Here is a 12,379-nt window from a genome sequence, read left to right as displayed (position 1 = left end):
AAAGAGCCGACCTTACCTGATAACGCAGAGAATGGAACTCTTATCTCTTCCCAATTGCAAGTTGTCCAAGGGAGGAATCGCACATTGAGGTAGAGGGGTAAATTTCCGATAGATGCGGGATTCCCCACGGGTGCCTGAGGCATTCATCAAACTGTATATCTCGGATATGGTTCGGAGTGTATATATTTTTTGGGTTGTGATCCAAGGCAGACTTGATTTATTCAAAAGTATCTAATATCAAACACGGATTCCAATCTGATTTGAATGTATTCATCTATATTATTCTATTGCTCTCGCCCACAAGATGTAGAGTATATATATATATATATATATGCTTATAGTATATAGTATACCAAGGGATATCCCACTTAATTGAAACAGATCAACATTTTAAACTCATTCGCGAGTTGAGTCAGAACCTTACCTAGGCAGATTTCCCCTATTGTGCTCATGACAGAGCTGACATGGGATATTGCAGTTTCAAGGTAGTCATTGGATCGATATATAAAGGAGGTCACGGGACATGGACTCCTAGTATGTCCCCGGAGAGGCTACGGAGATTAAAAGAAGAGTATTTAAAAGACGTCCTCTCGGTAGTACCATCTGGTACTCCATACAATTTCTATTAATCTCATGAACATGTCAGGGGTAGGGGATTGAGTCCTGATCCAGTTCTGCAGGAGCCACGGGAACTCGAAGTTTGGGGAACCCAAACAGTTTTATATTTTATATTCTTATATTCTTATACGGGGTATATATATGTTATATATGTTATATTGATCATTATATTTTATATTGAATATGTAACATAAATATACAATCCAATAGAGGACAACTGCATATCTATCTCCTATAAATCCAATATCAAGAATATACTGAAGTTAGTCCCGCCCCCCTTAACCCACTCTCCTCCTATTATCTCTCTTCCCCTTTTTAATGTTTTTTTTTTCCTTTCCATACCTTACCTGGATTCACTTCCTTGCCTTTCATTCCTTTTCTCTACGCTCTTTTTTTAACCCTTTTTATTTCTGTTTCTTCTATTTATTTTTTTAAGGATTATTTTCTAATTTTTTTTGGTAAAAAAAAAAAACTAGTCCAAGCCTGTCAACTGTAAACTCTTCCCCCAATTTCCCCCCAGTCTTACCCCCTTTTTTTTTTTTCTTCAGGTGTTTTTTTTTTCCCTTTTGGATTTCCTAGCCTCTTTGAGCTAATGATTTTTGTTTGTAGTCTTGGATCTTGAACTTGGATTCTTGTTCTCTCTCCTCTCTCAGGAAGCTGGATATACTGGTTTTGCATGGGGGATTGACATATATATAAGTGGCATTCTCTAAGAGAAGAGAAAGAAAAGGACAGGTTTGTCTTCTATCCCCATTCCCCAATTTCACCCTGATTGAATGAAACATTCCAATTGACTTTGGGAACTTCATTTAGACACGTCTCCATTTGAAGAGCTTCGTCTTTTTTTTTTTTTTGATAATATTCCTTCTTCTCCACCCGACTCCTCCCTATTTTTCCCTCTTGGCTGTGGAGTCATCTCCTGAATGGTGATCTGATACTCCTCCCTTTATTTTTTATTTTTTTATTTTTTTTCCCTTTCTCCTCCTCAGAGCCTCTCAGTCTGGTAGTCAGGGCCTCTTATCCCCGACTAAGACTAGGTTCTTGTCTTTGGACAAGTGTTGGATCTATCTCGCCATGCAAGCCTCGGATGTATCGAACATCCCGAATAATTCGCGTCTAATCCCTCCTGGGTCTAAATACGCGTTGAACGGTGACACTGGATTTTCCCACGGAGCTTACAACAACAACCACCCCAACCCTATCCAAGGATTCTCGGATCGAAACGCTCGTCGCGCCAATATCCCCGCTATAAACACTGCCGCCGGCCAACACTCCGATATGGCATCCGGCTTCGATATGAACTATACCCCCCTTCTTCCCTCCCAGCTGCTAGTAGGCAGTCCTTTCCAACCAGGAACTCCCTCGGCTTTTGCTTCGCCTCAGTTTGCCAATTTTGGTGGCTTCCCGCAAGCGAATGGCAATGGACACGCCCAAAACAACCAGAACCATATGCACAGCCCAACGCAAGGAATGCAGAACCACGGTTTGTATGGAATGATGTCACCTGATGGCATGGGTGCCTCACAAATGATGGGACCTCAATCGCCAATCAATGGTCTTGGAGGTATGGGCAATGCGGCTCTGGGTAGCCCCCAAGCTTCCGTGGCCCCGGGCATGTTGTCAGGCACTAGCCGTACCGTGTATCTTGGAAATATCCCGGCTGAAACATCTGCCGAGGAGATTTTAAATCACGTGCGTAGTGGTCAAATTGAGTCGGTGCGCCTGCTCCCTGATAAGAACTGTGCCTTTATCTCCTTTTTGGATAGCAGCTCCGCCACTCATTTCCATTCAGATGCCATCTTGAAGAAGTTGGCCATCAAAGGAAATGATATCAAGGTCGGTTGGGGCAAGCCTTCACAGGTCCCCACCTCAGTCGCCCTGGCTGTGCAACAGTCGGGCGCGTCGCGTAATGTTTACCTTGGAAACTTGCCCGAGGAGACATCCGAGGATGATCTGCGGGAGGATCTGGGCAAATTTGGGCCCATTGATACCGTGAAGATCGTGAAGGAGAAGGCGATTGGATTCGTCCATTTCCTGTCGATCAGTAATGCCATGAAGGCCGTCACCCAGCTCCCCCAGGAGCAGCAATGGCAAGCGCCAAAGCGGGTGTTCTACGGCAAGGACCGTTGTGCGTATGTGTCCAAGACTCAGCAGCAAAATGCTGCGCAGTTCCTTGGAATCGCACCCGGATATGCGCACGTTCTGAACACCGCAGATCGTGATCTGATTTCTAATGCGCTTGCGCAGCAGTCTGTTGCCGCGGCCGCCGTCGCAACGACAGCCGGCGGTGTTAACAATCTGGGCAACCGCACCATCTACCTTGGAAATATTCACCCCGAAACTACTATCGAAGAGATCTGCAACGTCGTGCGCGGAGGCTTGCTGCACCATGTCCGATATATCCCAGATAAGCACATCTGCTTCGTTACATTTATCGATCCCACCTCGGCCGCCTCCTTCTACGCCCTGAGCAATCTGCAGGGGCTGATGATCCACAACCGACGCCTGAAGATTGGATGGGGCAAACACTCCGGCCCTCTCCCACCCGCCATTGCGTTAGCAGTCAGCGGTGGTGCATCACGCAATGTCTATATTGGTAACTTGGACGAGGCCTGGACGGAGGAACGCCTTCGCCAGGACTTCTCGGAGTACGGTGAGATCGAGTTGGTGAACACACTGCGCGAGAAGAGCTGTGCATTTGTCAACTTCACAAACATCGCCAATGCCATCAAGGCTATTGAGGGAATGCGCAATCGGGAGGACTACCGGCGATTCAAGATCAACTTCGGCAAGGACCGCTGCGGAAACCCACCGCGTCAAGCCGGAAACACCCAGAACGGACAGCAGAACCGCAACGGAACCGGCATGGAAGGCCAGTCACCACCATCCGTTCTCAACGGATTCCAGCAGAACCTCAGCCAGTCTGGCTCCCAGTCCAGCCCGACTCGCCCTGCCCTTTCCCCAGCATCGGGATCTACCGGCTCCCAAAATGGACAGCACCGCCACCCGCTGCAGAACGTGACCTCTCCCTCTGGAGTTTTGAATGTCGGCTCGAGCAATCCCCTGACCATGTACCTGAACCAGATGTCTGCTCATCAGGCACAGGATCAAGAGAACCAACTCAACGACTCTATGGCCCTCTCTAGCTTGCAGTCCCAGTCACAGCAGTCGCTGTACAACAGCGTCAGCAACGGCGACATGTCAAATGGACACATGGACCCACCTATGCACCAGCACAAGTCCACCAACAGCTACCTGAGTGTGGCAAATGGATCAGGACACGGTCACCACGCAAGCACTAGCAGCCTTAGCGTGCCCCGTGCTTCGCACTCACGGGCTGTCAGCTTGCCCTCATTCTCCCAGGAGCCCTTTGGACCTGTCTCTGGTCAACCCAGCCACACTCGCGCAGGTGCGGCCCACCAGCCTCAAAGCAGCTTCTCCAGCTTCTCTGCCCTTGGTGGACTGAACCACTCAGGATTTGGCCTGGCCATTCAAAACGAAAACTCTCTGCCCGGCTGGGCTGAAGAGGAGATCGGAGCCAAATAATTATCTGCGCACACTCCAAAGGATTCAGCCTTGGACTCATTGTCCTCGGTGAACCTAATGCCACATTATTCTCTCTTCTTACATATAGTCCCTTCTTGATTGTCATGTCTTTCCTCCCCCCATTTTGATTTGATTCGTTTCTTGTATTGGTCATAATCTCTTTTCCACTTTGGACTCTTTGCCATTCACTTTCAACCCTTGTCTTTTCTTTACTTTTTTTTTTGGATTTTTTGGATTTTCCCCCTTCGTCCGGACATATTCCGTTCGCAATGATTTTATATTCCCCTATTAATCCTTTTCACGCCACCTTTGCTTCTTTTACCACCTTGTATTGCTAGCTGGCCTTGAGTCTCTTCCTTCTTTCATCTTTGACTTTTTTCTATCTCTTTATTTTGATTGGGGGCTGTGAGTACGCTGCATGTTTCACTGGATGATGACCATGGAGAGGGACGAGCGTGGCGGCGATTACCACGTTGCATAGCGACTACTTTCGATTTTGGTCCTATTGGCTTTTATTGCTAGCAGAAAAATGGCCATCTTCCCACCACACTTGAAACATTAGTTAGAAATGTAAATGATCATCTATCCATAATAGAAATCAGCTAGATTTTACACATGAAAACGATGGATCAAGACACATGTCTTTCTATTGTATTGTCTTATTGGATTCATATTACATGTAGATACAACCAGTCTCTTATTTTTGATTTGTTTTCCCTCATTTTGCTCATGTAGATAGATATCTGCCGCTGACATCTTCAATATTCAGACCACGTGACTGATAAAACCAAATCGGGTAAAGATCGGACACATCAAATTGGATGCTTCAAACCACCTCATCCATTCGTCTCTCCTCCACAACCCCAAGAAAGCCATTGCAAAATCTGCGTTATCTTTGCATTATGGCGCTTCCACCAGAGCAAATCAACATCAAGCGTCGGCGCGAGGAAGAGCCGGTCGAGACCCTATGTAAGAGAACAATCCCCTTGTTTTTTGCCCCGCAATATATACCCCTTTAAAGAGATACATAATACCATGGAAGTGGTTATCACTCGAGATGAAAATTTGACCGGCACATTAACAACAGACACTGACTTGCTCCGCAGTCATTCAATCCGCACTCCACCAAACCAAGCGGCGCTTCACAGACTTCGTCTTCCACAGAGTCACTCTGAAAGCCAGCGAGAGCGCGAGTGGAGATGCATCCCCAAGTCCACCAACAACGCCAGCTGTGCAGCGGCTCCTGCGGAGCCCGCGCTCAGTAAGCAGTCTTCATGTAAACCGGCGCGCGCCAGCATCCTCGATGGGCGTGCCCATGGTGCGGGCCACCTCACCAGGAGCGGAATTCCGCGAAGCGCAGCGCGTTGCAAATGCACGCAAAGAAGCGGAAGAAAAGCACCGACGTGCTGTTTACGGGGGGCCTTCTCCTTTCACTGATCTACTGCCCAGCTCTGATGTCTCCCACCAACCCGTGGTGCGTGACAGCAGCCCAGCATCAGTGGAGACATCCTCCAGCCGCGCGCAGGCCCTGCGTCGCTTCCAGATCTCGCGCTCAAATCTCGACTCACTAAGAAGTTCCCCTGGTGGAATCCAGAAGCGACGCACTGGTCCTGCTCCAGGTGTGGCTGTGCTCGTCGAGCAGCTGCAGCGGAATGCGCACTCGCGCAAGGCATCAATGGTCTCGGATCTGGTTGCGGAGGCACGGTCTCTCTCGTTAAAGCCCAAGGAACTTGTCCAGGACATCGACGCCAGACCCCCGTCACCAGTTAAGCCACGCAAACGCCCTGTCGTTAACCAGGCCGAGAAACGGTGGCGCGAGGAGCGCAAGGGTGCCATCTCGGCTGCGAAGCAGCATCTATCAGATACCTTGGAGAAATCTGCTCAGACACAGCAGAGGAGCTGGGATCAGGAGTCTGAACGCCTGGCCCATGATTTGGAGCAGGTCGCGCTGGAGCTCGAGCGCGAGACTAACCAAGACCATGGCATGGACATCGATGTCCCTGGCAAACCGGCCCCTCCTCCGCCTGCATCTTTACAGCATGCTTTCAGCGCAGCTCCTAAGCCCCCGTTGAAACATCAGCCCCGGCAGCCCAAGGGACCGAGAGTCGCACCTACGCCACCGCAGCCTGCGGAGCAAATTGAACAGGCTGTAGAGGAAGATGACGAAGGTGACTATGTTTACGATGTATACGTCCGGCGTCCACTATCGGAAGCTGAGATGCTGAAGAATCCACTCGCTGAATACGAGTCCGACCAGCAGCAAAAGGATATCGCCAAGGCTCAGCCTGGAGTCGGTGTTATTGTCATTACCGCTGAGGACGAGGAGTACTGGGACGATTTTATCGAAGATGACGAGGAGGAGTGGGATAGTGAGGATGCGGACTCTAATGGTATGTGATGCTTTCCCTCCCTTTGCCTCCTCTTTGCCCTTTACTTGCCCTATTCATTCCCAACCCATAGACGTCCGCTAACACTCTTCGACTACAGCTGAAAACCACCCCGGCAATGATTACCCAGATGAAGAAGTGTCGTCTGATGAAGACGAAGACTTTGACTTTGACGATTCAGCGAGCGAGGATGGCGGGACTGGGTACATGTCTCGCTACCGTGGGCACGTAGACTCGGATGAAGACTACTGATTCCTGATTTGGTTGTTTATGGCTAGCATCAAACTAGCCCGCTATGCGACACTGCCCTTTTCCCACCTCTCTATCTTTGTTCTTGCTTTAGCAGAGCTCCGTTGATCGGGCGTTTGCTTTGATTTACCTCGGATACCTCAAGTTAATATTTCCATCAAATAAACCAAGCTTCGTTCGTACTTTCTTACCTGCTGCGGCTACTAAGAGTCAAGACTTGATCAAGTAACTAAAATAATACATTGGGAGCACCAGCTAGAGACGGGGAAAAGGTGGCTGGGACTAATATTGAAACGCCTAGCTCAAGATATCTATATGCTACCCACAGTGTCTACATGCCCGCAACTGAAAGAGGAAACTGGTATATCAAGTAGGGGTAAACGAGCGCTGCATAGATGTTTAACGGTATATGATCCCCAGATTAGACATGTCGTATACCTGTCTCCTTCCTAAACCATTAACCTACCATATCCAACACCCATGTAGTGTCGGTGAAATAAAGAATTATCCCCGAACCGAACAATATCCCCGAAACAAAGAACCAAGATGAAAGAAAGCCCCCTCCCCCCACCGCCGACCCTGCATTGAAATTGAAACATGAAACGAAGCCACTAACTACAACCTATTCAAAGTACCACCTTTCTATCCAGTATCCCCAGCCGCGAAGGGATGCATACATACAAGATAGGCCTTGGCAACCAGTAGCACCAAAAGCCCCATCCAACAGCGTCAAAAAAACAACCCTAACTTAACCCATGTCTCCCCACTACAACCACACCCCCCATTTACCAATTCCATACCTATCCCCGAGCACCATTCCACCCAAATCCCGCCCCCTCCCACCAAAACCGCAAAAAAAGTATATCCAAAAGCACTCTCCGTAAATGAACCTCGTTCAAGGGGTGTCGTCGGAATAACTCCCTGCATGGAAAGTGTGTCAGGCAATCGAAGTTAAAACCGCACGAAGAGGGTGTGTGTGTGGGCCAACGTTCAATTCTCCGATCTACCCCGGGGGAACCAACCAGGGGGCACGGGTTGTGTTGGGGGGGGGGGGGGGCGGTGCGGCTTTTCGTTTGTTTAATGTCGAGATAGGAAGGAGTTAGTTATCGTGCCACGTGGGTTAGGTTTTTTGGTGCGATGCAGTCATCCTAAGATGTGATGAGATTTAGGGATGGGCCGGGGGCCGGCGTATTGCGGGGTAGATATGCAGATGAAGTCATTTGGAGGGTGTACTGGGCGGGTAGAGAGGTGTTGGTGTTGTTGGTTTGTTGAGAGATGGTTATTGCTTTGATGATTGCGTTGGTGATGATGATTGTTGTTGAGTCAGGTGTTCAGATATACATGTCGGTGTGTCGATCTTGTATCTAGTGCTTGATAGCTATAGAGTTCATTGGCTAGAGAATATATTTACTGTTGGTCATTTCGAAGGTTATTTCTCCAGTTGGCTGGTTTTATGACGATTTACAGTGATCATCTATATTAACTATAGTTATTGTATACATCCTTGTATACATCCATGTAGTGTACATCTTGCTACGGAGTACTCCGTCCAGACCGGAGTTTGGCGTAGCTAAAGACCGAGATATTCTTCGCTGTACGAATCAGTCTACCTGCATACCCCGAAACAGTGAACTCTGCATGCTGCAGGAGATCTATCCTATAGCGGTCACTAGTGTAGCGCGCTATAAGTTGTTGGGCGCAATAACCTAGTAGCCAACCCAACAAACGACAAACAACTTCTATTTGACATGAAATAGAATTCAATAAATAGTTTTTATAGTTGCACTTTCACGTGCACGCGCGTTCCAACGGCGCTTGAGAAATGTATAATAGCCTTTCAGGCAAGGCTGCATATCAGTCTACATGCGGACACTCAAAACATTTAAGACAAGGCTACCAAACCCCACTACCACCTGCAGAAATAGCCCCATGCCTACCGGGAAACGCGGCCTAACACATGCAAAGTGTCGAAGATCATAAAAAGAAAGATAAAATTCGGCACGAAACCGGGAAGATCCCGGTGCACGATGCCAGATGTCTCGTAATCTTCACGCATTTACCTTTTATGTACCTTCAGACGACCGGAAAGATCGACTGAAGAATACTTAGGTACTTCTCCGTGTTCTCCGGTTTCAATAAACCCACATTGATATTATTCACGTTTCGGCTACCCCGAAGTATTTCCATGGGTTGAAACAAAACTATGTTATAGCTCGGACTTGTTCCATGGTTCACTTTCATATATTGCAATCTAATATCTCAATTCTGGTTGGGCGGATATAACAGGCGAGACTCTTTGTGAAGATGTGAGGCTCTGCAAAAGGAAATTCAAAAATAAAAAATAAAAATAAAAAACTGTCACGCTAAAGGTAATTTACTAATCCACGAAAAAGATATTACCTGTAATGCCATTACATAGTACAAACTACAAAGTAAAATACAAGTACGGATCATTTTACCCCGAAATCCTTCAGCCCTTTCGTTGATTCACTGATGTACTCCCTGTGTACTCCGTACTCCGTCTGCACGTCTCCAAACATGAAATCAACCGTGCAACGTCCTGACTCGCAAAAGAATTTGTGAGAAAGACCGACGTCACTCCCGAAGAGAATCCGCTTTATTCAAATCTTTGCCCCCCGGCTGCAATGGTCCAATGGGAACATTAACTATCGAAGGCTGTTGCCAAACAGAGTCAAGATATGCGAGTTGTCGTCAGGTTCATGTGCTCGGGGACTCTTGAGGTATCCGCTATTAGTTGGGCTTGAATATCCTGCAGCGGTCGGAGGAACATCGGAGAGGATAATTTGACCCATTAACTAGGATACACTTGGTATCTATGTGATGTTGCAGTCTTTGAAGCGATCCTTGAAGACTCATATCTATAGTTGCACTGAATTAACCTGACGATCAATGCCAAGTCTGCTATACGATAGTGCCCGATTATACTTTGGCAGGTGCTAATAATATTCGAAGGGTAAATGGACCTGCCAAAGTGGGTGTGTATGGAGTCGAATGGATCCTCTGTAGTTTGGTACTTCGTACTCTGTACGGGAGTACATATAGTATGATGATTATACTTCAAGCTTATTATTACTCGTTCTGAATTTGACCCGGAACTCGGAGAAATTCATGAAATCATGAAGGGAAAAAAAGGCTATCTAACGACCTGCTAAACTAGGTATAGTTCCTTGATGCAATCAGTGGCAATCAGTGTCTGATGTCTGTCTCCTTCAAAAACAAATACGACATCAAACCTCAAAGCTGAGACGAAATACTACACACCAAAGACCATAGTGCGCCCCCTCTCCCCACCCCCTTCCTTTCGAACCACTCACCACTCAGACGAATCCCGAAGCGACACATTCCGAAGACCAATATCCGACACCCAACAGGCTCGCGAATTCAATCCATCAGCTGAAACATCGAAGTGCAGAAATAGCTCACGCCAGAAGGCCCGATCCCGGAGCTAATGACCCGGGTCTCTGGCTTCGGTGTGATGATGGCAGCATTAGTGCTTCGCCTTGTCGTCCATGCCCGGGGGCTGATTGGTGTGGCTGGGGCAAGAAGTACTACGCACGTGCGGGCATTGACTTGATCGGTGTACTCACCGATGGTTTATAAAGGACGCCGTGCATTTGACTGTTTACTGCTTTAGGGAATCCCAAAGGGGGTGTACAATGTCCGAATGTCAACGCGCGTGCATTCAACCCATGATCGCCGCGGTCGCTCATGATCATAAGTCGTGGAAGGTGATGCTATTGTTGTTAGTACTCTTGTTCATTCTGACGAATGGGAGATGATTCTAACTGTTGGTTTCTTGGACTTTTTTTTTCCACTTTTCTTGTTTTTTGGGGCTTATTTTTTTTTTTTTTGCTTTTCGAAGGATCCTCCATGTCACATCTGCCCATACGCCATCCACAGAGACACACACATACACACACCCTGGTCACCCCCTTCTTTCCTAACCCAAACCCACATCACATCCAATCCAAGCAGTGTTCAGAACACCTTGCAGTGAAAATCTCTTTCTCGTTAAATCATAGGCTGTAGTACATCGTAGATATGGCGACATCCCATCGTTTCACTGTATATCCTTCGATCGGGTGCTATGTAACAGATTCCGTGCCAGATCAGGCCGCCAGTGCTGATTGGAACCCACTGTGGGAAATTTGATATTCTACGGGATCTAGTGTGTATTCACAGGAACCAGGGTGCCTTTTGCAATACATTATCCCATAGTAATCTTCCAGAGAAAAAGAGACGATCGGCCAGAATTATCCTATCTGGATCTGACATTGACATTGTTCTCCACATGATGGGTGAACTTTGCATATACGCCCTATCAAATCACAATGCGATACGGCTATGTTTAACCGGCAGTTTGTGAGCCGATTTAATTTAAGGTCTAGAGACTGGTCTACGCTACTCTGTACAATATGTATATAACTATGTATGCTCATACGACCGTACTGCACAGACCAAAGTTGAACCAGACAGATCGTGTTCTCTAGGGCTGAAGAGTTGTCTGCAAATCAGAAATGGAAAAAACAAAAACAAAAATAAAAATAAAAATAAAAATCGGGTTCGTATATTGTACAATATATTGTATGTGTAACCATCTACTACATATATACCCGTGGATCTCCGGGTAAATTATGCACACCTGGGAGGCCTAAGATAAGGCAAACCTCCCCCCTACACAATCACGAGATTCTAGAACAATAACCAGGACCAAGCTAACGATAACGTAAGACGAAAAGAAGAAATAGATCATCCAAAAAGGAAAAATAAGCACAGCCTCCGTGAGTTCGTGACGAAATCCCACGTGTCACTAGTGCTTATGAGTATGTACTCCTCACCTCTCCACAGCCAGGATCAAGTGGCTTCTTGGCTTAGGGGGCGGACAATGGTGACTATGACACCTAGGATCGGGATTATACACTCCAAAATTATGCCGCGCAATATACGGAGTACATTGTACTCCATCTTGATAGCTACTAACCCCCAGGAAGGGAAAGGTAGGCGAGAAACAAATAACCTTGGCACATAAACTGGAGTTATACCCACTATTCCCCGTCGTGAAGAAGATCGGCAAGGGAAAAATAGACATCCAATAGTGGACTGGGGATTATAGTATTATTGAAGGACGGGAAGACATCATGCAATAGATATTTTTTTCCTTTTGATTCTAGAATTCAATAGAGAGTTTCTTGTGGATATCCCGCGTAGCGGATTGGTGCGTTTTGACAATTCTTGTATATTAATGTCAATATCATGACTGATGTTACCCACGCGGAACAATGTGCCATATACATAAGGAGTACGAAGTACGGAGTACGGTTTAGAGTCAAGCTGGTTGATAGGTAATATCACACATATTCATACTCCGTAGCCTTACCATCATTATCCTAATGTGTACTAGCGTGATCCACTATTTGATCAGTAAGGCGTAATTAACGTAATGGAAATATAAAATACAGTGACATCTAAGACAGCTTATGTATGTACAACAAAAAAGCTAACCTTGTATTTTAGTATTTTCGGCCGGAGATTCTCATTCGCTGCTTCGCTTATCATTT

At 46.9% G+C, this 12,379-nt stretch overlaps 2 protein-coding genes across 2 annotated transcripts; both read left to right on the top strand.

The window, feature by feature from the left end:
* Nucleotides 1–1,692: 1,692 nt before the first annotated feature.
* On the top strand, nt 1,693–4,164 carry N7455_011829 (putative differentiation regulator (Nrd1); the record flags this gene model as incomplete). The annotated part of the gene is made up of 1 exon (XM_040953819.2): nt 1,693–4,164. One exon carries the CDS (start codon nt 1,693–1,695, stop codon nt 4,162–4,164), a length of 2,472 nt encoding a protein of 823 aa, XP_040815744.1.
* Nucleotides 4,165–5,066: 902 nt separating this feature from the next.
* Nucleotides 5,067–6,803, top strand: N7455_011828 (uncharacterized protein; the record flags this gene model as incomplete). The annotated part of the gene is made up of 3 exons (XM_040953883.2): nt 5,067–5,133; nt 5,271–6,554; nt 6,652–6,803. The coding sequence occupies 3 exons, from the start codon at nt 5,067–5,069 to the stop codon at nt 6,801–6,803; spliced, it is 1,503 nt and encodes a 500-aa protein (XP_040815677.2).
* Between the last annotated feature and the right edge of the window lie 5,576 nt (nt 6,804–12,379).

This window comes from Penicillium solitum, assembly GCF_028829755.1.
Source record: "Penicillium solitum strain IBT 25940 chromosome Unknown utg000009l_segment0_segment0, whole genome shotgun sequence".
NCBI classification, from domain to species: domain Eukaryota; kingdom Fungi; phylum Ascomycota; class Eurotiomycetes; order Eurotiales; family Aspergillaceae; genus Penicillium; species Penicillium solitum.
This window is presented reverse-complemented; position numbering and strand designations above follow the sequence as displayed.